Source organism: Anser anser (assembly GCF_964211835.1).
Source record: "Anser anser genome assembly, chromosome: 14".
Lineage (NCBI taxonomy): Eukaryota > Metazoa > Chordata > Aves > Anseriformes > Anatidae > Anser > Anser anser.
Window position 1 is genome coordinate 14,657,190 of NC_139735.1, and position 27,866 is coordinate 14,685,055.

Here is a 27,866-nt window from a genome sequence, read left to right on the forward strand (position 1 = left end):
GCAGCTGTTACCCTGGCATAATTACCTTTGCAGAAACTGATCTTGTGAATCCAACTGCAAGACATAAAACACTCGATGCAAAGGGCACCTTATACACACAGCTATTTTGTGTGTGCCAAAAAGGACAATCATACACAGGAAGCTCACACTACTTCTTGCACCTACCACGTCAGCGCTAGCAATCCATACGTAAGCTTTTTGGAGAGCATCGGCATCACAGGCAGGGTGGGGGAAGTAACATAAATATATTATTGGCTCTCATTTCCATAACGAGCCCGATTAGCCTCCAACAATTACCGTATCAGTAATACTTGATGATGATTTTCAGTACGAGAACCTCATTGCCTCCCACAGAGAAACAGACAGCAGCCTTCTTTTATCTTGTCAGGGGGAACCTGGGCACTGGGGCCAAATTCTAACCACATATGAGGATTATCTCATGGTACACCAGATGCACTTGGTCCGTCCCCTCCCATTCACTACCCTTTGAGCTTCTCTGTAAGTCACAAAGTTACCTGTACTCAGCTGGAGAAAAGACGCTGCAGACACTGATCTACTGGAGCACTGGCTTGGTTCCCCCAGTTTCTCTTAGCCACTTTTCAGCAAACCAGGCACTGCAAGAAATATTGCAGCTACAGATTATTCTTTTTGTCAGAATCCCGCTTTAGCTGATCACACCAAGTTTCAAATAATCCCGCTGAAGGTCTGCGCAGGCTGTCAGCACAACTCCTGCTGCCACTGAAACCAAGTTGTGAAAGTTCCAGTTGGTTGAGTCTAGGGAGACTAACATTCTGCTCTACACGTAGTATTCATCCACCCTTATAGATGAATGCTTAAAAACAATCCAACTATCATTAGAGACACCACCACCCACCAAAATAAAAATCAGGAGCACTGTCTTGAGGGTTGGTTCAAAGCTTACCACAGCAGCGCCCCCATTCACACGCTTTCCCCATGGATACTGCGGTGCTTCTTAACTGGTCGCACACACAGTTCAGGCAGCAGTTTTTACCCTTTTTTGAAAAGAAGCTCTTTCACTTGAAAATCGAATGAGAAAAGCAGCAGACTGAAAGAACCTGAGGGAGATAAAATAATTTCACTTAGAACAATGAAATCCAAGGGGAACGCAGAACTGCTGAGCAAGTACAAAGGGAGATAACAAAGATTAAACCTCGCCACTGTTTGTGCCCTAAAGTAGCGAGCCATAACATTTCATCAAGAGGCTTTCGAATCCTGTAAAATGTTTCAGAAGTTCCCAGTAAAGTGCATAGCACTGTTAATGAAGCTCACTAATGAAGGGCTAGAGTTTATAAGCTCAGTTTCCACCCAAAATAAGACCAGTAGAAATTTGACATAAAATCTTGTGCTTTCCTAAGTCATTGTTAGGCTCCATTGATAATTAGCCATGTACAAGCACTTGATAATTTAGTGTGCAGGCTGAAAAAATATATTTGATTTGGATTTATTTCCCAAGCCCAAACAAAAAAAGAATATTTCTCTTAATTCAAAGCAAAGTTTTGGACAGAGGCCTTGCAGGTTCACCTCCCAAGTCCACACACATCCTCCTATTCCCTTCAGTTTTACAACATGACAGACAAGCACCTCTGAATTTCTCATTCGTGCTGGAGCTTTTCTACTTCACACACAAATAAACCCATGAGAGAAAACAATTCGCTCTCAGGAAAGAGGAAAGTATCCGTATTCTGAGCCCAGATCATTGATTTGAGGCTGGGGACGGGCAGTCTCTAGTCCCTTCTCGAAGGCATCTCTACTTTATATAACAAAAAAGCTCCCCTAGGAACTCTGGAAGGGGTAAGATATTCCAGCAGATTCTATAGCACAAAGGCAAGGAAAGTGTTCTAAAGTTTTGGTTCCAACATTTTCTAGCAAATCAGAGCTTTGGCTTAAAGCTGTTCATCATATATTTCTGCTTACTCTTCCCCAATTACAGTGCCAAAAGAGACTGAGAAGACCAAGAGTAAATTTTTAGTGTTCAGCTCCTTTGCCCTGCAAGCAAAAGGAAATACAGACTATCGGGATCCAATTCTTCAAGTACTTATTTTTAATGCAACAAACGTCTTGCTCTGGACAGGTCTCTGCTCAGCTGCAAAGGTTCCCTCCTGCAAGCCGCTGTAGTGAGCAAATGGATCTATAAAAGGAGGCTACAAACTGTGAGCATCAGCACACGCTGCATTTCAGATCGGGAAAAAAAAAAATCTACCTGGATTTAGCAGAATAGAAGCAATATCCTTACTGTAGTCATACTTGCATTCATGGTTAAGAATAGTAAATCAGAGAGAAGAAATCCCACCGGGCCTTGGGTCAGACATCCTTCTCAGAGAGGCTTGTTGAACATGCCCAGCCCTCCAGCTGCCCTTAGGAGAGCAGAACATCCCTTCCTGAAGGAACAGACACGCCAGAACATTTAGGCTGTGACCATTCAGTAATTCTCTCACTTTAAAATCAAGCAGAAAGCCAAATCGTACCTCCTAAACAGAGCACTCATTCCTTTCCCTCCTAGCAAAGCCTCCCGGTATTGCAGAACCTTCTCCTGTACTAGTGCCAGTTCCTGCGGATAGCAGGATGCACAAACATCAATTTCTGTGGATGATCACAGGTTTCTGTCTTGGTTCATCATCCTTTCCTTCTTGCAGCAGTGCAAGGTCAGCAGCAATAACACAGAAACCAAGAAACTAGAAACCAGAAGTGATAGCCACGTGGGCCAGGGGAGAAACATACAGTTAAAGTAAGGAAAGCTGACGATTACAGAGTGAGGTCTGCTGGTTTCTTCTCTCTGCAAAGCTAATCAGTGCTATTTCCTCTAGCAGCAACATTGCTGTCCTCATCTTTGAAGTGTGGCAAACTCGGACCAAGATGATTGGAAAAAATAAATCCAATGTCAATTGATTTTCTCTACATTTACATGTAATCGTTGTCAGGAGAAGTAATTTTCCCACTGAAGCGCCTTTTTATTGGTGAAAAAGAAGCCAATGTATTCTAACTGAACCTGTGCAACCTAAATCAAACCTATGCTGGTATATACTCAAACCTCCCTTTTAGGAACAAGCTGGGTAAGAACTCCAGGTGTCAGCTGTTTGTGTACAAATATAGCTTATTTATATATTTCCAGTAGAGTACACATCCTAAGGGCCAAGAACATTTTATTTTTAGGTTTTCTTCCTCTTTTCTCTTCGCGAAACTTAAATATGCACACACAACTCTACTAGTAGGCTCTCTTTAGCAGAGTGTGAGAGTGTTAGGTATTTCCATCAGCTCATTTTTCCCTTGTCCAAGACGCAAACATGTCCTGGTGGCACCAGAGCTACTTGCATTGCCAGTTGCATGCCACCAGGACGCCACAGTGCCAAGACGCTGCTCCAACAGAAACAGCCCTGTGGCACAACTAGGGGCAGAAACGGCCCTGAAGTGACCAAGCATCACAGCAGCTTTCCTCTTTGCCTGCCCCAAAGAACTGCTCCTCTTGCCCAGTGTCTGGGCCTTAAGACCTGATAACCTTAGTCTTTAGTTATCAATTAAAAAAAAAAAAAAAAGTAATAAAATTGTACCAGAATCATAAAGACCAAGATTACAGAATAAAAGGACTTCCAACCCAGTAGTGTGACCAGCAGGAAAAGTTGGGGAAGGTGGGAAATAACCTCAATTTCTGCCTCTGTTCTGTCCAGATAGGAAGTTAGGGCTTCTGATGTCTGAAAAAGACCATTGCCCATCAATTCTCCTCCCCAAATTCCTGCCACTTCTCCCTCCAGCTCTCCCCTCCTGTACTCCACACACACAGCAGCTGAGGCTTTTATTTCCACGTGGCCCAGCAAGCTTCAGCCAGCGCAGCTGCCAAACCCCACACAGGCACCCTTCAGCTGGCGCCCACAGCCGAGGCGCTGCGGCAGCATCCTGCACGCCTCCTCCCCTGCACAGGCAAACCCGACGGCCTCTGCCACTCGGTGAGTTTGTAATCACAGCAGAAGCAGTTCCACAAGCCCGCAATGTATCTGCAGTTAGCTTCTAGGGGCAGCGCTACTTGGAAATGGATTAAAATTCCCCAGGTATAGGAAAAGCTAAAAGTAATTGTGTTACTTTCATGAAAAGTGTACAGCAAAGCACATAAAATGCCTAGATATTGGGACTGTGCTCCAACAGAAAATTTAACCGCTTTAGGGAACACAAGATCAATGCTATTATTTATAGATGACAATCTTCCTTACAGTAACCCTCTGCAACAAAAGAATAATATTAAGGAAAGGAAGCTTTCCTGATATCAGTCTGAACTTTGGCAAAAGAAAGAAAACATTGTGAACTTTTCCCCATAGAACAGGTGTGATGTAGAAACAAAGGGCATTTCATATTACATTTCTTTTTTTTTTTTTTTTTAATAATCCTGCCTTTAAGCAATTTAATTCTGGAAAAAAGAAGCAACACTGCCCTTTCCAATGCTGTGTTTTGCATCTTCTTTCTGGAGGGAGAGTAACTGACAGCAGCAAGGGCTTGATACCCTTACAGGACTGGGTTTGGAGAGCACGGGCAGCCAAAAGCGAGTGCCTCACCTCTCAACCTCCCATTCCCAATGCAGGTGAGCTTGCAAGTGGTGTCCCTGTGTGGGCACAGCAGGGAGGCAGGACCCACCTTGCCCCAGGCAGCCCAAGGCAGCAGCAGCACACTGGGGAGCCAAGCTTCCAGCAAGGGAACAGCTTCGGGGTTTGGACATGCAACGCAAGGCTCTTCAAACTGGGGGATTTCAACAGGCATCTCATGTGAACCCTACCAGCTGATTCAAAGTATTATTTGATAGACAACAACAAACAACATAGTACACCATTTAAGTATGGCATATGCTTGTACAAAAGTTACCGATATCCAGACTCCCCAAAACCCAGGGGTTATCCCCCAAGCCAGAAAAAAAAAAAAATTCTTTACAACCCGCTATAACAAGATTGCCTGATGTCCAGAACTTAAGCAGCAAATTAAATTGTTCAAATGACACTAAATTTGATTAACTTAGGGCAGTTGTTTCTAAATTGCGTGGGCAATTTCCAGAGCCTGTTGGACTGCACATAGCTATGGTGTTCTCTGGGTTGTGTTGGACAGAAGTACCAGACCTCTGCTTCTGTACGAACAGTGAAAAGAAAGAAGTCATAACAGCCACCTTCTGATCTCTTCTGCTATGCAGTACCATGCAATTCTGTTCAGAAATGACATTGTCATCGGCTAACTTAACACCACAAACTGTTGTGTCTAAGTATCTTCTTCTGTTAAAGGTTCTTTACAGTTTTCCTCTTTTCCACTTGTGTTTTTGTCACTTGGAGCACTATAAAATACATGGGAAAAAAAACAATTTTCCTTTCATTGGGCCACTACATACTGAATTATATGCAGCTAATATGGTGAGTACCTTCCATTATTCCATTAAGGAATTACATTTCATTAATCTATTTGGCCTTAGGACAGTAAGAACGGCTATATCGTTGCCATTCTATAGATAAGGAGTTTAAAGCCCTTCTTTCAGATACAGTACCAACACTGAACAGAAAAAATAACCACAAGTTTCCCATTTTACTGCAGCAACCAGCTTCAGAGCTGGCAGCAGAGACCATTAGCACCAACTGCCAGTCAGCGCTCCATCCCACCTCGGAGGAACATCATGTACCCTATGCACCATGCTTTATGGTACCGCAGAGTTGCCACAAGAAGTTCACAAGTTCAGGAAAGGTCTCACACTTGTGCCACGTCAGTTAACTTGAGCACGAGGAGCTGGTCATGAGCCTGTGCTCCCAGCTGCTTCTCTTTCCCTGGAGGCAGATTCTGGTCTGTCTTCACGGAAAGCTCCCATCAGCACCTAGTACGCTAACCACAGGCGTTACGTGCCTGTGACACACTTTCAAACAACAGCAACGCCAGGTCCAGACCATGCTGAGAACATGTTATTCAGATTTGCTCATGACTGTCACTGCAGCCAGGTACAGTACAGTGGGTCCATCCTGACTTTCCTTCATCAATAACTTTTTCTTGGGGGGTGGGGTGGGGTTGCAGAATTGGATTGTTTTTCTTTGTTTCTTGCTATTGAAGCTCCTCTATCAGGAGTAATGCTATTAAGAACTGATTACACATGCAAGATCCAAACTGAGAAAAAAGCATATGCACTTACTCCCTGAATAAAATCCATGCATTTATTCTCTGAAATCGGTCTGCATCCATTCAGGAACCAGTTAAGCATCTTCTCTGGCTTCAGTTTTGAGACAGTAGTAGAGTTTCAGAACTTGAAAGCGAAACGCCACCCCCCCCAGCTTTACAACAGGCACAGCACTGCGCAAGGCGCCCACCAGGGCACACCTGCCTTCCACTCGCTGATTCACCCCCAGCACACAGCCACGACACAGAAGTGGGATGTCGAACAAATGAGTCAAAATCCCTGCTTAAATATTTACAGACAAGTTTGAGTACTGCTCTGAAAGTGGTGAGTTACCAGCAAGTCTGACCGGCAGTCTGTTAATTTAGTTATTTAACAGGAGCAGCCAAGTTTAGGAACTTGGCCTGCATCTGACGGAGACGTGCCAATGCTTGGGACATCTCGCCCCTTCTCGCTCACATCGTTTTCAAGATGTGTCTGTTCCTTGTTCAAGAGCCACGGCTTCTCTTTATGATGTCCATTAAAAATGACAACGTACTACCCTATGAATATGTTTCAATTAGGAAGGGGGAAGTTAATAACTTTGCAGTGCTTTCTGAAGATCCAAACAACTGTTCTCATTTCACAGCTCACTGATTCTTTAGAAGCAACAGAAAGTCCTGGAAATAAAATGGCAAAACTGATTAAACTGGCTCTGCCTTACAGCCATTAAATTTTTCTTATTCTCCAACATGAAAACAACCCATGTGGATGATCAGCTCAAAATGAGCAGATCTGACCAACTGAAAGAAATTTGTTTTCTATTTAACTCCTGAGCTGCTCTGTGTTAGAGCTAAAAGGGAGCTTACAGGTTGCAAACTCACGTCCGTTATTCCTGCCTATAGGCACTATTTATAAGTTGTGCCTAGGACTTGCAGGCAGACCTACTTGCGAGTCTACCTGCTGCGTATGACAGCCCCGTGTGACAGGTCACCTGCAGACACAAAGCAATTTATGAAACACCGCACCAACAAACTGTTTTGTTCAGCAGCACGTGCAGTCGATCTAGGCTCTCTTGAATTTCCTTAAAGCTTCAGGCTCACAGCAGAGTCAGTCCAGCCCCTTAGGAGGATTAACAGCCCTCTGCCCTGAAACACAGCCGGGATGGCTGGGCCCTAACAGACACAAAAAAAGAGATGGAATAAATCATTCTGCAATAAAGAGAGTGCACAAAGGACAAAGATGTGAGTACCCATTGCAGAGTAGTACAACAAATAAAAGCCAGAAGCTGTTTTCCCTGCCACTGCTGTAAGGTCTGAAGACCCCTCATATTTTTATTTCTATATTAAATTTTATATTTTTTTATTTTTCTATTTTTTATTAAGAAGTTGAGTCCTTGTATGCTAACGTTTGCACAATTTCTCTTTCAGAGCTGCAAACTCATGCCTTCTCTCACGTTTTTTCTTCCACTAGCACTTGCAAAGAAAATAATTCCTCAGGAATATCTATCTTAATCCTCTTGGTCTGACAGCTTCTCGCAGTTCTGGAGCTCTATTTTAAACGCAGATGCTTCACTAACTCACAGTCACCGCAGTTTTTTCAAGTCGATGTACTGCTTATTTTTAAAAAGAAACACAGGAAATCAGCCCTCAAGTTTTGTTTATTTTTGCTTTAGCCCAAGGGTTTAATACATTAAAATACAGTAAGTGGGATGCAAGACATAGACAAGAAACTTGTTCGCGTTCAAAATTGAGCATTGGCAGTTCCAGAAAGCCTACCCGGGATAGTGTTTCTCTTCCTTTTTCTTCCCAAGTTATACTCAGGGACTGAACACTAAAACAGCACCCCAAGCAAAGCTTGGGAAGGCCTCTTCAGTGGTTTTTTTTTTTCTTTTTTTTTTTTTTTTTCATCTTGGTTAGGAAACAGGACTTAGAAAAGGCTCTTAGGCCAGCAGGGTCCATTCCAGCTGGCCCTAAGCAGCCTCGGTTCCTTCTGCCGCCCGCACTGGGAGCCCGCTCGGGAGCTGTGCCCTCCTGGCAGCACCCCACATCCCCGCTCCTGGGCAGCGCATGGCCAGGAGGAACTGGGCAGTGCCAGACACACGGCTTGAAAATGAGCAGCAGAGGTGCTGCTCCAGCAGCAGATCCTCACCCAGGGCTGCAACTCGTCCCTTGCTCCTTGAGACCAGGGAAACCCTGCCAGCAGCACACAGGAGAGCCCGTTCGGGGTGCCCCGCAGCATCTGCACGGCCAGGGAGCACCAGGGCAAAAGGGTTTTGGTCACCAGGATTGCTCCTCACCTCCTCAAGTAGCAAAAAAAAAATAAAATATTCGATGTGCTTCTAACTCGACAAGGCTTATTTTAGACTAGCACAGAATTACAGTTCATGTTACACCAAACGTTTGGCTTGCATTGATACAGCTGTCACACACACACATCGCCCAGCACAGGACAGCAGCCTGCCAGATGTCCAAGTGCCAGCAGCGGGTATCAGCACAGCACCTCCCTTTAGCCCACGCACTTTGGGTTTGGGGGTTAGTTTGCAGGGATCCCCGAGAGCAAAAGCAGCACAAGAGGCGAGGTGCAGCGCCACACCTGGAGCGCTGCTTCCCTCCGTTCAAATGGAGCACCAGAGGTCTTCACACCAAGCCGGAGCACTAACACCACCTCCTTCGGTCACCGACGAACTTCACAAACTGAATCTGTGCTTTGCCTGTGGAACGGTCCGTGTTAATTTTGTGGTGAAACTCCTTAGTGCAGCCCACTACTGTACCACGTAGATCTGTCAGCTGAATTAAGGACAGCAGGAGGAGACAGCCAGACCTGGACTCAGGAATGCAGGCAGTAGGGGTTACCCTGCTTTCTGCCTTGACTCCTGAATCAGGCAGCCCAAAAATCACTCCTACAATTTCTCATTAAAAGCATGGCTTCTGCTTGAGCCAGAGCAAGCATCTTGGAAATACCCAGGCTGGTTTTCCAAGCATCAAACAAGGACAGAGAAGTCCACCAAACCAGATCACGTTTTAGCTGGAAATAACTTTTGTTCACAGGGCTTTTTTCCAAACTTCAAATGCCATTCTTCAGATTTTGCTACATCATTTCTCAAATATTAAAAAGTGACTACAATCATAAATCTTTCCAATCTAAATGATGCGAGCAGGCTTCATCTTACTTAGCTGTAAATGTCTAACTCAGTCATCTCAATCCAAGTTAGCTCTGTGTGCTCTCTTCTGCATCAGTAATAAAAAAAGGTAATTTGGGGGGAGATTCATCTGTAAACTTCAGACAGCTTGAACTCTCTGAACATGCCAGCTTCCAATTTTTTTTTTTATCAAAAGCAAGCCTGAAAGACCAGCTTACGCTGAAACAGCTTTAGCGACCAACTGCTCAGGTTTGGGGTGCACGGAAATCATCTCCTGCTGCTGCCCAAGTTTTCTCTGTCTTCCCAGGTGAAAGTTAAGGAATACTGGGGAAAGGTCAAAAAGGTTCACTGATGCTCATTATTTATTCTGGACACAGGAAATATCAGTATGTCCATTTGTTGCTTCCTGATGAACTAAAAAAGCCCCAAACTGATCGTGCATTTTAACTTCCTTGCTGGATTTCGCAGCTGAGAGGAGCTTAGGCTGCTGCAGCAATGCTCCATTGGAAGCCACCCTGCAGGGGCCCTTCCTTGGGCATGGGTGACACAGTGACACGTGCACTGCTTCGCAGCATCCATCCACCAGCCCGCCCCAGCACTTCTCACCTTTCTCTGTGTTAATCACCAATACTTCCAGCAAGCAACCTGCACCTTTGGGAACACAACTGAACCCCAGGGGTGAACTCTCAAGGCCCTACGGGAAGGAATAAGCCAAGCCCTGAAGCTCGCTGGGGATTTGTGCTCATTGCATCCCTGCTGCAGGTCTCATACAGCTTCAGAACAAGGAGCCAGATAGCCTCCAGGAGAAGAATGTGATATACGCTTGCACACACACATACCCACCCACGCACATAAGCACATGAACATTCACACAAGGCCCCGATCTGCTTTTCCCCTCCCATGCCCCACACTTCCCAGTTCCTGCTGCCCCAACTCCCTGCTGCCCTCGTCCTGCAGGACCCCCCAGCCCTTGCCCTGCCCTCCTGCCACCTTCCCAGGGACCCAAGGAGGGGAAGATTGCTATAGAGCATCAGTTTGGAACTTCTTTAAAACATTTCCTAACGCTTCTAGTCAGTTTTAAGTCAATTATTCCAATCTTACCCAAAGGACCCAATGGATTTCTAAACTAAAAGGCTGAACAAAAAGAGTAGGAGAGCAGCTTAAGACAAACCCACAGGGATGTGGGATGTGTGGTAAAGGGTCCTGGTGCACGAAAAAGCTCGGTCCCTTCAGCTGTGGTTGGTCTTAGCATTGTAGCTTCCTGGTTTCAGCAATTAATCTGAAAAAGGACAGCACTTTCATACCTTACCATGTATGGTTACAGCAAGCCTCACAATAGGGGAACTGAGTGCCGAGTTCAGCCACAGCAATGCAAACCCAGAGAAGTACAGGAAAAAAACCAAACCAGCAACCCCACCACAAAATCCCCTTCAGCCCGAAGCTGCACGGCTTTATCTCGCCCTGAAAAGGCCTTATACTACTGTCATGTAACAGAAGGCTTTTTCATCACAGAAAGCAGCATTTCATCAGAAACAGTAAGTATACTTTTAAAACAACTCTTTTTCCTTCTAAGCATGCAATAGCTTTGGTTTTCAAAAAGCAATGGTTTTGGAAGCAACAGTCCTAAACCCCCAGCACTGCAGAGGAAACCCACACAACTTTTCTGTAGCACACAAGCTACGTTGTTCTCTCTTCTCTAACTGCATGCGATTTGATAACTCTCCACAATTACTTGCAAAGGTAACAAAGGTAATGGTGGTATTTTCGCATACCCCAGGGTCTTAGGAGTCCGCAGCCGCAGGGGATCTCCACTCCCAGGAGTTTCGTGTGTTTGGGTGCGCAGCACAGCCCCTAAGGGAGTGCTGCGGAGCGCTCACCTCACCTCTAGGGCAAGTGAGAGAGGAACCACCTGAACTCGGTGCTGCCTTCTTTGAAACCCCCTCAAACTGAATAATTTTGTACAGTCCTGTACTACACAGAAACTCAGAGAGGTGCCCAGAAAGATTTCAGAAGTACTAAACTGAGCTTTTTATTTTTTTAAAAGAACCACCGGATTTAAAAGCTAACATTCATATAATCTTAAACTTCATATTTTTTTTAAACAAAAAGCTAACTTAATTCACACTGGTGTCACATCAGGCAAACAGCTCTTAAATAAAGCAAACGGATACTGCATATTTCATAAAATGGATGTAATTGTATCATGTTATGCAGGCATAATACTGGTTCTTCAGGTTTCCAAGACAGCTGCACGAGTGCGCTGTAGAATCAGCTTTTCTGTGCACACTTCCACTGAGGCTCAGCATCACCTTACTCTGCATGCAATATTGGTGGTCCCAGAGGTGCAGAACACACCTTAAGTAATGGGTCTCTTACTTTGCAGTGAGCAAAATCGGTGCTCTCAGGCCCCAGCATCACTGAGGAAAATGAACCTGTTAGCAGCAAGAAACAGTTGTAAATGCTAAAAACAGGAGATGGGGCAGGGAAGGAAGAACCAAGTGCCAGTGTGAATGCAGTTCTGACTTCATTTCTGGGATGTAAGAAGTGTTTTTTAGGGTGTAAATAGTGGGGCAGAAGACAAAAGGGTAAGGACAGGACTGAAAGAAAGAAGAATCCAAACTGCTAAAAACAGCCATAGAAACAAATAAGCACATGCAGCTGATAAGACTAATTCTATTAAGAGACACTAGTAAAAACATTAACTGTACAGCTCTGCCACGGCAGAATAACCAGTAAAGAGCTTTTACTTTTAGGCCTAAAAACTGCAGTTGCCTTCTGGTTTCCACATGAGGTACTTGGCCAATACACTGGCAAAGCACACACTGTTCTTCTTACACAGCCAGCAACACCAGCAGCTCTTGTCTTGTCTGCACGAGGTGCTTGGAGAACAAATCAGATGACCATGGAGTGGGCACGATACCAGAAGGCAAATGGCAATTTTGTGTTCGGAGGCAGTGGAGGCCAAAGGGTTTGAGCCTGTTCAAAACCTCCTCTTGCTTTAGAGGCAGACGACTTGCACTGCTGTTCAGAGCGTGATGGGGCATCGCTCGCTGCTCAACTGAAAGCGGAGAAGTGCTCACTGGCAACTCACCAGATGGTATAGGATAAAGCAGCTCAAACAAATGACTGTCTCCCTGTTAATATTTATTCCCACCTTACATTTGAGAGAAGGGTTCAGCACTTCCTTCTGCTTGAGGGAGAGGCAGGCGAGAGGCAGGCATTCAGAGCCACAATCCCCTGGCCACCTCTACACTCAGGTGCAGGGCAGCCTGGGGCAGCCCAGAGGTCCCACCCGGAGGCCACAGCACCAGCAACTCCTCTGGAGCTGGAAGGAGGCAGGGGCTTCCCCCCGAGCCTCCCACACAGCTGCTAATCCGAGCAGGGGCCTCGGCTCCAAACCTGAGCAGATGGCATCCTTCGGATCAGCACCAGCAGCTGTCAATGCCGTGATTATACACTGGAATTGCACAGCTAATGTACTGTATAATTTAACGAGACTGAGGGAAGAAGACTAGGGAGAAGGCACGTTCTGAAAAGATCTGGAGCTTCTATCTTCCCAATAATTATGGAGGCACCCTGCAATCTTCAGTGCAAAAGATACATTTATATTTGCTCTTGAAAGACAGACTGAAATCCCCGTTACGTGCTCCAACATCTTCTAATTCAAATACACTCACAGACGTCATGGGCCTATTGAGGCTTCTGCAGTGCTTCAGTTCTCAAACACTTGATGATTTTGTTTGAGGAAACAGTGAGCTCTTTCAACACTCCTCCTAACATACAGTGATGGGGCTCGGAGGCAGAAGAGAATAATTTTTAGTCCAAAAAAATCACCTTTTGAACACTGAGGCAACTCCACATACACACCATGTATGTGCATGCAGGAGTCGAGTGTCTTTAGAACCAAAACAAGCCGGGCTTTCAGCACAACATAAGAATATCTGTACCCCAAAGGAGGTAAAAACACACACCAGGTTTACTTCAGTAACTTTCCCATGTTTTATTCCATGATTTTCCTCTGAAATAGCTCTGCACACAGACAGGGTAGCACTACAGATTCTGCTGGTTTCCTCACTGCACTTTACAGCACCGAAAGCTCAGCGGGCAGCACGTACCTCGGTTCTCAGGACCACGTTCGCAGTTCACCTGGTCCAAGGGCACCACAGCGATGCAAGCACCTCTGATTTACACTGCCTTGAGACCCAGCCTATTCGTTTTGGTGTTTATAGAAGCACTCGGATATTTTTAGAGCAATCTTTGTTAACATTCTCTGCATAATTCATGTGTCCTTATTCTCTTGGGGCAGAGCAGGCATCTCAGGAGCTGGGCAAGAGAGGCCACAGGAGCACCCGGCGCTGGGACAGGGAACGCCACTGCACCTCATGCTGGGCTAACACCTTCCCCTCTTCTGAAACGCCCATTTTCACATCCAGGGGGCTCTCTCATCTTAAAGAGGTGGTCTGGTAGTTTAAAATGATTAGGAAGGACAAGCTTAATGGTACATCAGCTACATATGTGTCTGCAGACCAATGGGGCAATTACACCTCTTATTAATTCTTTGGCTGGTAGTCCCATAGTTCTTATTTGCCATGTAACAAGGGGGCTGATGATCCCATATTTCTCACCATAAGTGGGACAGCTATGCCTATGCAAACATCGTGGCTCAGCTAAAACTTGGATATTAGCAGCGCCAGAGCACGTCAAGTTCTCCTCAAGGCATACTGGCAGTACCAATTCTTCACTTGTTCCTTTTCCAACAGGACTGATTAACAATTAATCATCCTCACTGCATGGAAGGATTTCCTGCTAACACAGCAGGTTGTCAGGTGTCTATCACCAGCTCCCGCTCCCCGCTGTGGCGGGAGGAACCGGAGCTCGGATATTGTCTGGTATCATAGCCCGTGACATTCCTCCCCTCCGTCCTGCCCCTGCCCAAGCTGCACAGGAGGCAAGGGCATGCACTGTGGCTCAACACCAAGAAGATGCTGTGTTGTACAACGGTCCAATATAGTAAATACTCTGAAAATTCACAGTCGACCTTGAGATTTTACTTACAGCAGAATTAAATACGGACTGGGCCCAAACTCACTATTCCAATAACAACATTTTTCGTTCCCAGTGACACCTCAGGACAACCTTGTCATTTTGATATTATGTACTAGCAACTTGATATATAAAAACCACCCCTGGAACTGAAATCCTGAAAGTGCACCAGTTACTGCATGAAGCTGTGCACCACGGTCCTGCGCACGAGAACAGGACTGAAACCTGTTGTGGAATATGTGTAACACTTTCTCTTTCTCCTCCTGCTATTTCACTTCTTCATCCCCCCAAAAAACAAAACAAAACAAAAAACCTCACACACTCATCTTTTCAGTTTCTTTCATTTTCCCTACCTACGGCTTGCAAAGTGTTTTTATTAAAAAACCAAAAGCCACAAACCTTTAGTTACAGCTGTCAGCGTGACATAAGTCCTGGAGATGGGCTGAACTCTAGGATTGTTATGTCCTACCTATTTGTAAGTCCTATACATCAGTTGTAGTGATTTAATAGGATACGGATTCACAGCAAGTATTTTCAGGACCTCTCCAGCAATGTAAAAATGACCTTGTTGATGCTTTGATGTTTTATCAAGGGAGCAGCCCAGGAGCTCCGTGCTCACCACCACCGCTGCAGGGTTTACACACGTCCACGAACAGCAGCAGCCGTGCCCCCATGCCTGTGGTGGACAGCAGCACTTGTAATGCTGTGTGCTCTGATCCTGGGCACCTGGGCGGTGCCATCACACCACTTATGTCAGGAAAAACGAAGCTTTTCTCCACTATCTGGTTGGATAGCATGTTTTAAGCAGGCCAAACAACAGACATGAGAAAGAAGTTTTTAACTACTTCAGCTCTCTCGGAATATGCAAACCATGTTTCGGACTAATACTGAAGACAGAGTATAAAAAGGATTCAACTGTGGGAGGATTTTCCCTTCATGCAGCCTCCACCAATACACAACACAGCGCCTCTTACTTCAGATGAACAGCAGCATAAACCAGACCAAATTAAGGCTGAGGACAATTGAGCTGTTAAAACTCTTCCCCGAAAGTAATGGGGTTTTCCAGCCCCACCTTCTAGCCTTCCCTCCCTGCTCCTTAATCCCCTGCTTTATTAAACAGCATATGATAAATATCAGAAAGTAAAAAAAAAAAAATAAAAAAAAAATCTACTTCTAACAACAACAAAAGAAGCATTTTTTAAGTTCTGGGTTGTGCAAAAATGGAATATGTCAGGGATATTTCAGAAAGTTATTATTCAACTGCATTACCTGTAGCCAATCCTAATAACGATTTGCCCTTTCTTCTTTTCTTTTCTTAAAAACCAGGATTGGAGACATTTCAGGTTTCAGAACAGTAAGTCATGTTGGGAAAAAAGTTGGTGACCGCCCAGAAGCGAGGGGAGACAAGAGCCCTGTGCCTGGGGCTGGGGATGGTCGCGTGCTCCATGATGATGTACTTCTTCATTGGGATCACCATTGTGCCCTTCTACACTAAAAGGTAGTAAGTCACTTGATTGTGAGTACAAGGCTGTTTTTTTTTTTTTTTTTTTTGCTGTCTGCAAATAGAATTATTAAAAGAGTGTCAGAAGAGTTTCTTAGAACACTCTACAATGAATAAACATTATGTTCCTGATGAGCTCACAAAAATGGAAGATAGAAGAGAAGAGCAGAGTGAGCCAATAAACGAGGCATGACCCTTTCCTACTTTCAGAACCTTTCTTACTCTCAGAACCTCACTTTCTAACACAGAATGCCCGACCAACAACCGTAAGGACTCCTGCTCAGCCACCCTGTGGCAGCCCTTCTCCAGGGCAGCCATCAGTTTGGGGCGGGCAGAGCTCACCACACTGGTGCTGAGCAGCCCCAAACTCTGCCGGTACCAACTCACGGCTGGCCCCTCCAGACACACCTCCAGCACCAGACCCACAATAGGTGCTGCCATAGCATTTCAAAGCAATACCTTTTGTTTTGTCTTTGTAGTGTTTGGACAACAGAAACCGTGTGCAAGGTGCTCAGAGCCACCATCGAGGACAAAGTCCTCTGCCCAAACAGCAAGGGCTCGGAGGACGAGGGTGTCTGTCACTATCCTTGTCTCCAGGTGTGGGTTAATCTGACAGCCTCGGGACAGGAGGTCATGCTCTATCAGACTGAAGATACGCTGGAAAGAAACACTAAGGTACTGGAGCACGTTCCCTTATCACTCCCAGCTACTATCCAGCACCTCCCATAGCTGCAGTTTAATTTTGAGCACATATGCAGTGTTGGTTTCCACTAACATTACTCAAACCTGCAAGTCTGCAGGTTTGGGATATATGCACACTGGCAGACTACAGGGAAGCAGGGCAAACGGGTTATGGACACAGGCAGGCCAAGACCACCTTTGGGGATGCTAGCCAAGCCACAGAAGATTTTGTCAGCACTAGCATGCTTGTTTTACTCCATGTGACTTTACTACAAATCCTGTGTCAGAGCATCCATTACAACAAAGCATTCTGATTTCTTATTCCAGTGCTCCTACGTGCCAGGCAACTCTGAGAACCCCAAAGAGGTTCAAGCACGAATAGAAACCATTGCAAACAATTTCAAAAAATACCAGACTTTCCCGTGCTACTATGACCCCGGAGGAACACAGACCAATGTCATTTTGAGCAGAATTTACCCCCCCAGAGGTCTCCTCTTCACTTTCCTTTGGCCTACACTCATGTTCACTGGTGGATGTCTGATTATAATCCTGGTAAAGTTAAGCCAGTATGTTTCTGTTCTTTCTGCTTGGCAGTAGAAAATAAATATCTAGCTCAGACTGCTGCTAGATATTAAAGTGCCTTTGTTCTGTCTGTCTCTACTTGCGATTTGTGACTTTTCAATATAGCAGGTGTCAATAGAAGGGCAGGCAGCCTCCAAAAACTGAACAATGCTCACTGTGGATGCCTGCCTAGCACAATGATATTTTATGTTAAAGATGTGTTTGTTTCTAGCACCCAGACTCTTAGTAATGCTCTGATGCACATATAGACATGTTTCCTCCTCTTGGAAAATAACTTCCAGCCAATTTCTGAATTGCTGCCAGACACAGGAGGAACACAAGCGGCATCCTGCCTGCTGTATTTGCCTGGCACTTGGGTCACCACTAACACAAGCTTTGGGATCAGACAGTTCATGAACTAGGCAGTAGCTATCATACACACGAACACTTCAGGCACAGATACAAATTTAAATTCATGAAACTGAGGTTGGAAAAAAAAAAAAAGTAACTCATTAATGTGCTCCAATTTCTCTATTGCTTATCGTAAAGAAACAACACACAGGAGGGCTGATGTTAACCCATTATGTGCATTTTACAACATTATTATGGGAACTCGGTTCTGTATTATCAGAACTCGCTTTTCATTGTGATGAGCAGTTCAAAATTAGACCAGGATGGTACAAAAGAGCAATTAGCATCAGCAATGCTCATTCAACACTTGGAATCTGGATGGTTATCTACCAGAAATCTCCACAGGGAAAAATGACCTGCTCTTTAAGACTGAGACTTAAGGAGTGGGAGAGTGCATTGTAAAAACATCAAATTGTAAAAGGGGGAGTATGCATTGTAAAAACATCATATAGAGGAGGAAAATTATCTCCACAACAAGGAGGAAAGCACTTACATCCTCATACAACACTATGGTGAAATGCATCTGAAGCACTGTGTGTATACAACTCTGATCTTCCTCATTTGGGAAAGCTGCAGAGCAACTTACACACATACAGGTGTTTTGAGTCACCAAAAGTGTTCGCCAGTGAGGTGGGAAGAAGAAGAGATCCTGCCCTGTCAGTCCACCTGAAGCTGAGGCAAGAGTATGGCAAATGCTTAAAATCTAGCAAGCAAACAGGGCAGATAGGTGTTAAAGCTAATGTGCTGTTCTGGTACATCTGGAGGTGAACAAACTCACTGTAAAAAGACGGAGAGATTTATGTAACAGGTTCTTCCACAGCTTTACTCCAAAACTCCTTTTCAGCAGCTAAAAAGTCTCCTCCATCTGCAAACTAGAAGGTGCTCATGTCTCCTCTACACTCACTCAGCACAGCCCCTCCCCAGCTTGTTGCCCTCTCCGCTGGGTGCCGCAGAATGAAGGCTGGATGCTGCTGTTCCCGGCAGTGGTCCCTGTCCCCAGCATCCGGGTGACTCTATGATGCTCAGGAGGTGGTGACTTGTCTCTGAGCAGCTGGTGCTCCTGATCTTGCTGAGCTCAGTGGGAAGCACAACGGCACAGAGCTCCTGCTGTGGCTCCCACCTGGGAGCCCTGTCCTCCTCCCCTCCCTGCCCATGGCCGCCCCTGACAGCACCAGGGGCAAATCCGGAGTGCAACCCATGTTTCCAGATCTACCTCTACCAAAAATAAAACTATTACATGAAAACATTTCCCTCCTACGTGTACACACTGCAAGTACATGATGAAAAATATCACACAAAGAACCACCCTCACTTCTTCCTTCAGTCAGGTGCCAGCTCCTGTCTGGGCAGGAGATGCTCTAACTGAGAACAGCTGTGCAGGGGAAAAACACACACCAATTTGGAAACTCCAAATCCATACGAAAAGGAGGAATTTCGATGCAGGAAGGCAAAAACTCTAATGCAGAAAGCAAGCAAGATATATAGGCATACAGGCACTGCAGAAGCCTCGTCTTATTTTTAACACATCACCCATGCATAGCTCTGCTTGATGAGCAGCAGTCACAGAGCCTTTGCCTTCACGTGGTCTCAGAGTAGAAAAGTATTTTAGCAGTGTGCCAGGTTACTGAATTACTCTGGATTTTTTGTAAGCATCTTCCTATTCGTTATCCATCTGCTGAGTTGTAACTCACTAGAGTGAATTTTGAGAGAACTCTATAAGCCTCCTACAGCAGCACGCAAGGAAGCTCTAAACCCTTTAGGTTTTGCTTTGCTTTAATGTTATTGGATTACACTGCCGAGTCTGCAATAGATCTGATGGAAAAAAATAAAAAGCTATTCTGCGAGGCAACAAAACACTTCCTATGAAGTGCTTCAATCCAAGGTGGGAGCAGGGCCTGGTCCCAAGGGATGGCTGTGCACCACAAAACCTCCACAGACCTAGACCTGCTTACTGCCCCTTAGTCCACCGTGCAAATACTGTTTCCAATGGAGGCTCACAGCACCTGAACCACCACGGTAATTGGGAATTATCTCTGACGTTCTTCAGAAACTCAGGAGCACAACGGGGACATGAAAGGAGCTGCTGAGCTAACAGCAGTTTTCTTTTTACCCCCCTAAAGTAATTGTGAACTGTAAAAATGCTGTGAAAGCACTTGTGGGTTTCGTGGGGGTGTTTTTAGTTCTCCTGGAGCAAGTTTTCTTTTACAGCACCTCTGTAAGACTTAAATGTCAGCTTTGATAAATACAACTTATACTGGGGAGTTGCTAAATTAGATGTTTTTTCTCCTTGTTGTCCCCAGATCTCCAAACCCTCAAGAGCATTAATAAAAGGAAAAAAAAAAAAAGCTAGTGAAAAAACAGATAAAGAGAGGTGACTACTCAACTTCCTTGTAGAGGAGCCAAGGAAACACAAATTAAATGAAGTGGCAATTTATTATTGTGCTCTACTTGAACAAGTAGCAATGAAAAAAAATCTTGTCAAAGTTGAAGGACTGACAAGCTGTTCTTTCAAAGCTTCCTAAAAATATCTATATACCTCTTAAACAGATACAAGTAGTCTCATTACACCCAACGCTTCAGTCCCTAGAGGTGTATTATGACACTTGCAGAGAAATTAAGCTGTCATACAGGCAAAAACATTCACACGCTGCCATACCCAAACCAGCACAGGTATGTTCCCTTTTCCCTTTGATCACATGCCTCTACCTATAATCAACCCAAAGATCTCATGTTTTATTTATACACCCCTCACACAAAAGCAGAAACACTTCTCCTGTGAAGCATTATGTGCCTGAAGATATACATTAGGAGAAGCTTTAAAGCAGTAATATTATAAACATATAAATAAAATAACAGTAAGACATATATAAAATGGGATTAATACTGTTATATTTTATATTGGTGTATCTACATGCCTGTGTCAGTATATCTCAAAAAAGGAAGGACCAGAAGGACTGAGCACACTGATTAACACAGACTACTGGTCACCTAACGCTAATTTTGCTTGTTGAAACGGGTTTTGAGAGAAGCTCAGAACACTGCCCAGAACATCCATCAATAAAATAAAAATAATTACTCAAATCTACGAAACAAGAATCAGTCAAAAAGATTTTGATTATTTTATCTCCAAAGGAACATAAATATTACAATTCTACACAGCAAGGTGGTTCAAAGCCACAACACAAAAGTTATGAAGGCCTTTTAGATCCCTCAGGGCTCGTGCAGGTGATGGAGTGGCTGTCGTAGCATGGGCTAAGGTCCTGGAGCCGAGCTGTAACACACCTGCCTGCTTCCAGAGGGTCTCCCCCTGCTTCCGAGATGCTTCCGGAGTGAGGTCCTCTCTAGGCTGGCTGTTGCTGTGCCTCAGGATGCGTGGGACTATCTGCAGAGAGCTCCTCAGCTCAAACCTTGCCTGTCCTCTTCCCCACGCAAAGTTTGTGGCAGTACAGTTTTAGACCTCCATCAACAAGAAATATGAACACGGCTGAACAGCTGAACAGAACACCAGGGCATCCGCAATTTCTCAGAGGGCACAGAAGGAGGGAAGCATCAGCCTGATGAACCATAGTTTAAGTTAGCACACTATTTTTGTCTATGCAACTGGACTGCCCTTTACAAGTTTTATACTCATCCTGCTGGTTTCTGGAGATGACCATATGCCATACCTGTGGTACACAAGGTGCAACAGCAACTAGGCAGCAAAGTCCTGTTCAAAAATACAACAGACCTGGGGGCTCCAGACTGTCCACAGCCAAGTCAAAACAGAATGCATGTATTTAATTCAGCAATTATAGGGTAAATCAATCACTAGTAATGCTAAACAACCAATATTAGCCCAAGTCTCGTTCTCTGGCAAGGACCACCATTATCCCTCATAGCCTAAGGCGACAAACGTTCTTTGCATCAAAGACAGCAATTATTTCCATAAGGAATGTTATAATCCACAAAAAGCAGGTCTTTCAGTTATTCTAGGCAGATTGTCAGATGCAGGACAAATACACGAGTATAAATGCAAATCAGTTAGACACTCACGTAGCTTCCAAGTTTCAAAGGTGTTCTCTAAGTGTTTCTACTAAGTAAAAACCAAAACATGAGGTGACTGCTGCAGAAACCACAACGGCACACCAGGGGCTGCTCCACTCTGCCAACAGGCTACAACACTGTGGGTTTCCCAGCTCCACCTACAGGTAGGACACTACACTGAAGCAGGGTAGGGGGAGATGTCCTACACTGCCACCAGAAGTCTTAGCCTGCCTTTCTGCAGATATTGATTTGAGAAGTCTCCATAGTTCCTTTTATAGCTACTGATGTTTCTTTCCCTCTATAGCCACCAAAATAGTTCTTCATGCCTCACTAGTGGACAGGAAATAATTCATTGCTTTCCTGATGGCTTTCAGCAGAGCAACGAGGTGGCACTAACGTACAGAACATTTGAAGGTGTTTAAATAAGTTACAGTCAAACAAGTTACCTGAACTGGAATACCTTTTGATTCCCTCTTCAGAAATGCCACGTTAACATGGAGCCTCGTCACTCTGAAAGCACGTTCAGGTACTTCCCCACACCTCAGGAAAACAGTTGGCGGCTCTTTATGACCTGGTAAAAGCACTGCCTACCTTTGGATTCTTGCCCAAAGAACCCCAGGCAAGCAGATGATTTAGACTGGAAGAATCAAGTCATCCTGGCAGAAATGGGTTTGTCAGCCTATGTTGCTGTGCCCTTGCCTGCATCCCAGAAGCGTTCCCATCTCCCCAGTGTTCTTGCTGTGTGCTGCAGGGCTGGCCAGAGAACAAAGTACCACTGCTCGCCCTGCTGCAACCACTCCTGGCAGCTTCTGTCCTGGAAAGTCCCAGCAGGACTGCACTCCAGTCTTCTCCAGAGCAGAATACACTGCCACCATCCCTCAGGTAAATGCTCAGCACAGGCTTAAGAATCAATTTATCCAAGGTGTGTTCCCCTAAAGTTGCCATCCGGTGAGGTACTTCTGCATTTCCTGAGGTGACAGTTCTTTAAGTGTGTCCTACTGTCTGCATGTTAAGTGTAGGACCCGTTGGCTTGGTCTTGGCATAGCCACATGTGTTAGCAGAGAGGTTCTGCCTCTGCAGATGAGGAAAGAAGTGAATTGACTTGGCTGTGCACGTACATAAGCTGCTCAAGGCTGGGGCTCTGCAGGCAGCTTCCTGAGGCACCAGCTCAGGACAAGCCATCCCATTTCCAACACAGTGATGAGAAATAAGTGCCAATGGTGCTGTTAGTGCTGATTTCAGCAGAAGCGTCAGATGTTTAATTGACTCAGCTGTTAAACACAGCAGCAGCTTCAGGCCAGGGCTGCTGAACGACACCTCATTTTTACCTTAGTCCAAGCAGGCACTGCATGCAGATGATCAAACTCCAGTCTGTCACACCGCCTCTCAGAAGTCACATAGTAAATTGCGTTCAAAAAGCCACAAAAACTATTGTCTTTTTAGTAGCTAAAAGAGGTTGCTTGGCCAGGGCACAGAGAAGCCTGCAAACACAAGGGAGATGACAGAAACACACAGATTACATTGAACGCGTGTGGCAGACCAATACTGAGAACAGGATTTAAAGCTATAGTCAAAGAACTGTTGGGACAATACCACACCAGTAGTCTCACCAGGGAGGGTTAAGGTAGGAGATGAAGGTAATGCAGCACTTCCACCGCTGCACTCCAACCTCAGAAATCCACCCACATGGACATAAAGAAGTACTGCATAAAGCTGTCACAATAGAAGAGCCTTTAAAAAAAAAGGTAAGAAAACAACCCCAAAAAATCCTGCTACTACTTTGCAGCTATTTGTAGGTGACTGCTTTAGGAATAGATAAGCTTGGAAAGTTTAAAGCAAGTTGGTTCTTAAAGCAAGTTGCTGGTGTTCTTCCCCCTTCCCCCCCCCCCCAAGGGGAAAAAAGGGAGCCTTCCAGGCAAGGTAAACCCTAAATACACACCTCTTGTCACATCCTAGACATTCCCAGCCCCGCGTGGTAAAAGCGATCTGCAGGCCACCTGGAGGGAGCCGCAGCCGGCTGCCAGGGTGCCTGTGGACCACTGCAAGCGAGGCATTGCCGACAGCGGCTGCAAGCTCCATGCCTTCTGCACCAGGGGATCCAAATCCCAGCTTGTGCCAGCCACGTGTGGGGCTGTCAGCACTGGGCACCTCATAACTGAGGCTCTTGTGGTACCCAGACATTTCAAAACAAACCACAAACTAATAATTGAGGAGCTCCTTCCAAGAAGTCTGAGGCCCAGATGGTTCTTAAATGGAAAAGCACAATTTGTTGTTATTCTTTTTTTTTTTTTAAAGTTATGAATAAAAAACTACAGTAGCTGTTTTAGAACAAGATTAACAACATGCTTGTTCCATTACTTTATATTCTGAAGATCAGCACTGCTTAGGTTCACATTTGTACAGAATTTATCTATATGGAAATGCAGCAAATCATCCAACCAGGTGACATTTAAAGACCCTCAGACAGCATTCAGAGCATGCATCTTCTACAGCTTTAAAATATCAGGACTATGCAAAGGTGGCATAAAAAAATTAAATGTAAAGACAAGCTGATGACACTTCATGATCCTAAATTAATACGCATAAGTATATTGCTGTACATAAAGATTAGGAAAAAGTATTTCTCACAGGACAAAAAAGAATTCAAAGAAGAAATCAAAAACAGCTCAAGTGTAGTTCTGTTGCCCGTCTTCCCAACCCAACTCAATTCCACGTCAAAATCAGCCACTGGCTCCTGACTTCATTGGAAGTGGCACAGTTTAAGGAAAAAACAAAAGCCCTACCAAAACAAAACAAACACTAAAATACACCACACACCTCACCAAATGCTCTACATGACCACTGCCAAGGCAGGAAGAACATTAAGAAAGGGATAAAAATCATAAGACTAAATTTATCTCTATTCAACTAATTAGATAAAAGCACTTTGGGAAGCTAAGGTTAAGAGCTCGGACATCACCAGCCAAAGGAAAGACAAAGTGTAACCCCTCTCCTGTAATGCTGATAATTTTTATACACAACTGCATGAAATATTAGCACTTATTCTATGAAAGTGTACAGAGCTATGATATTCTGAATGCCAATTTCTATCAGTTTACCTTGCCAACTGTAAGAAAGCAGTGTCTCCAGCTGCACATACCTGACCAGAGCAGTAAATCACCAGATCCAGTTTCTATTAGTACTGGGTGACACATGGAAAATGGAATTTTTAAATGGATTTTTAACAGCAATGTCAACAGTATGGTATATCCTAACTTTGGTTATAAAGCGTCAGGTACAGTAGATTCAAAACAAAACCTCACTTATAAAGAAGCACCGCACTGACTGCTTCCAACATCCCCACCAGGGAAGTTTTGCTAATGAAAGCACAAATATTTTTTAACTTCCAAAGCTCTTTTCTCTGCCCCGCATCATACATACAGTTGATTTTCCTCAATTTCCCCCGTTCTCTACCCATTGTCAGAAGTATTTTCTAACAGCTATAAGATCACACAGATTTTGTCCTCCATAGTGATTTTCATCAAAATTAAGTTGTCTGACTTAGCTAATATTTTTAGCCCTTGTTCCCATCTTGCTTCTCTTTCCTCATGGCAATTAACGGTGGGAAGCAACCAGTCACAATTAGCTGGGTTGTGAAGGCTAAAGGAAGCATCAGCCATCAGTTCAGCCCTGAACCACTCAGTGTTTATCTTCCTTGCCTGCCATCTCTCTCATTTGCAGCATATTTTTAGAATCTTTTATTGCCATCTCTTAAGTCCCTTGTTAGTTGTAATAACCCATTTTGCTCCTTGGCCTTTCTGATTTTATCCCTACATGCTTCCACTGCTCTATCTATTCGTCCCTTATAATGCTTATCTTCTTGTACAATCGGGATCATCGCCTGCCCTTTCCAGCAGCAAGCAGCTTTCTTATATCATCTTCCCAGGAGGCTCTGCAGACCAGCTTCCCAGACCTGCTGCAATCTCTTCTTGATGCCCACTGTCCCCAACCTGCTGTTCTCCCCTTTCTTCACATACAACTGTGATCCCTGTCATTTAACTGCCTTCACCTGAAACTGCCACCTTTCCTCAATCCACTCTGAGATTATGCAGCTCTGAATAAAGAAAAAACAAAATTCAGTTCGTTAATAAATTCTTTACCTTTGTTTTACCTGTACATAGTATTATCAAGCATACCATAATATTTAATCCACTGCATAACTGATATAATTATAACAAGCTATTTATTGCCCTTAATCTGTTTATGGCCAGCACAAACATTGACATTTGATGAAGATAAAAACAGGGAAAAAAACCACCATAAACCACATCTTTCAGGGAGATCAAAAGGAGCTACAGACACTGCAATCTGGCAAAAGAAAGTCTTTTCTTAATGAGGAAATCCCTATGAACTGCCTATTCAGCTGATAACAGAGGACTGCTCTGCAGACTGATCCCCAGCCCTCAAGATCCAGCTAGTGTTCAACTACGACAGCAACTTTTGACTCCCTTGCCTGTACACACATTAATAAATACAATATCTGGAGTTTGAATATGGTAAAAGAGTGTTTGAATATTGCCATTGAATTTTTCCAGCAACAATCCTCCACCATACCAGCGTGTTCACACAGATTATGTACAATCCACACACACACACCTCCCAAATGTCTCTGCACTTCTCACTGTGCAGCTACAAGCAACAAGGAAAAAAAAAACAAACAGCTTTTCTGGCAGAAGTTACAAGCAGGCCATAAAACAAATTTGATTTAAGTAATATTAATTTGATCTCCAGTACCATTAAAAGCATGAACGTGGCTGAAGAGATAAGCAGAAGGTACGCCGAGTTTTCATTTCAGATTGGAGAGTATAGCCTGCATATCAATACTTCTTTTTAATCAGGAAATGATGGGATTTCTCTTTGCTGTTTGTGTGCAGCTGTGGCAGGAACAAATGGGCGTCTCACCTTGCCTAAGCAGGGATGCAGCACTGGGCATATCTTTTCTGCTGCACTTATTTTCTTCTTTCTGCTCCAATTTATCTTCCCCTTCCGTGGGGTTTGCTTTTGTAGTGATTTCTTTTTCTGTTCTCCACTTGCTGGAAACTTATTTTCTCACTTCAATGACTTCCCTCCTGCACAACCGCTTTCATAAGGAAGCTCAGCCTTTAAATTCCAAAGGAAGATATCTACAATGACATTCAACTATATGCTGAGAGAATAGTTCAACAAAGGCTCTATGCAAAGAAAAAGTACTATGACAGAAGTTTGTTTCGTATGACCATTCTTTGTGGAACTTGGTAGAAATTTATTCCTTACCAAATCTACTGCAGCTTTGCCTCTCTGACCTTTCATTCTTCATCAAAAATATTTTGTTTTGATATGGCAGTCTGAAGTCTGTCCTGAAAAACGTGAGTCCAAATTCAAGTTAAAGTCCCTTTTGTACTGAATTCAGAGAATGAGAAATACAAGTCTGTTTTTATAGCTATCACCACACGCTACCATTTTAAGAAGAGAAGCACCTTGCTTCAATTCACTTTTGAATATAGCACTACTGAATCCCAGCAAAAAGACCCTCTAAGACCTTACTCGATAGGAAGAGGAGTCAACTGTGTGTCAGCATACCAACGCAGCCCCTGGGCATACTTGTAGGATTGGCTTCCTACTGCAACTCTGGCCATTTCCCTTGCTCTCTCCCCCCACCCCAAAAGAACACAGGTACTGTACCTGCTCCATCTATAATGAGACTAATCAACCCATCGAATTAAAATTCACTTCTCATTTAAGCCAGCTTGGATACCTGTCATTAATCATGGCTATTTGCATGCTAAATCTCAACTTCAGTCTCTAATCTTCTCTGTATTGTTGCTGTAGTGTCATTTGAAACATGGTATTGCTGCGTGGGTTTAATTCTTCAGTGTAATACATCTTCTGACAAGTATTTATAGACAAGGATCATGGAAACAAAGAATGAAGATCCTATGCAATACCATCAGGGCAAAGAGGGATTAAACAACATGCAAAAATAGACACGAAGTATCCCAAACTTGGCTTTTCATAGCAAATACTAGACATACTTTATGTCTGGGTAGAAAAGTGATGACAAACCTCTTCCTCCATAATATAAGGCATAACATAACATTTTCACCATCTATTTTTCAATCCCATCGAACTCACAGATATCCTACTGGTCCTCCACTCAAGAAATCAAAGCTACTCCATGAACAATCAACTGCTTGACCACTTTGCGACTTGTATTTCTTAAACACTGCCAGACAACTGTCACTTGAGCATATACTGCTCTTGGAAATTGAGAGGTCTTGGCCTGAGAGTCATTTCTTACCTAACCCAAAGCAAGGAGTCAGTAAGCACATTGGTGCTCTGTCAGGCTGCCGAGTCACCCCCAGTCGTGA

General features: G+C 44.3%; 1 protein-coding gene and 1 long non-coding RNA gene across 3 annotated transcripts in view; one reads left to right on the forward strand and one right to left on the reverse strand.

Annotated features, from left to right (window-relative positions):
• LOC310881217 overlaps positions 1–26,740 on the reverse strand; it is a 41,527-nt gene extending 14,787 nt beyond the window's left edge. Inside the window, exons 1-5 of one of the 2 annotated variants that reach the window (XR_014572207.1) lie at positions 26,422–26,740; positions 23,091–23,211; positions 22,809–22,961; positions 923–1,076; positions 516–614 (exon numbers count right to left, since the gene is read on the reverse strand). This is a non-coding gene — a long non-coding RNA (uncharacterized lncRNA). Of the gene's footprint in view, positions 1–515; positions 615–922; positions 1,077–2,221; positions 2,400–2,486; positions 2,502–22,808; positions 22,962–23,090; positions 23,212–26,421 lie in introns of those variants that run through there. The other variant, XR_014572206.1, reaches the window with a different exon arrangement.
• Positions 10,636–17,125, forward strand: KCNMB1 (potassium calcium-activated channel subfamily M regulatory beta subunit 1). Its single transcript, XM_083798244.1, has 4 exons — positions 10,636–10,795; positions 15,630–15,801; positions 16,284–16,479; positions 16,813–17,125. The coding sequence occupies exons 2-4, from the start codon at positions 15,665–15,667 to the stop codon at positions 17,080–17,082; spliced, it is 603 nt and encodes a 200-aa protein (XP_083654370.1). The 5' UTR covers positions 10,636–10,795; positions 15,630–15,664; the 3' UTR covers positions 17,083–17,125.
• Positions 26,741–27,866: the final 1,126 nt, after the last annotated feature.

What these genes read in the sequence shown, in the direction of transcription:
- KCNMB1 (XM_083798244.1), top strand. Translation starts at nt 15,665, where the DNA reads ATGTTGGGAAAAAAGTTGGTGACCGCCCAGAAGCGAGGGGAGACAAGA. An exon ending in GTGCCCTTCTACACTAAAAG is followed by an intron (nt 15,802 to 16,283) that starts GTAGTAAGTCAC and finishes TTGTCTTTGTAG; the next exon opens with TGTTTGGACAACAGAAACCG. An exon ending in CGCTGGAAAGAAACACTAAG is followed by an intron (nt 16,480 to 16,812) that starts GTACTGGAGCAC and finishes TTCTTATTCCAG; the next exon opens with TGCTCCTACGTGCCAGGCAA.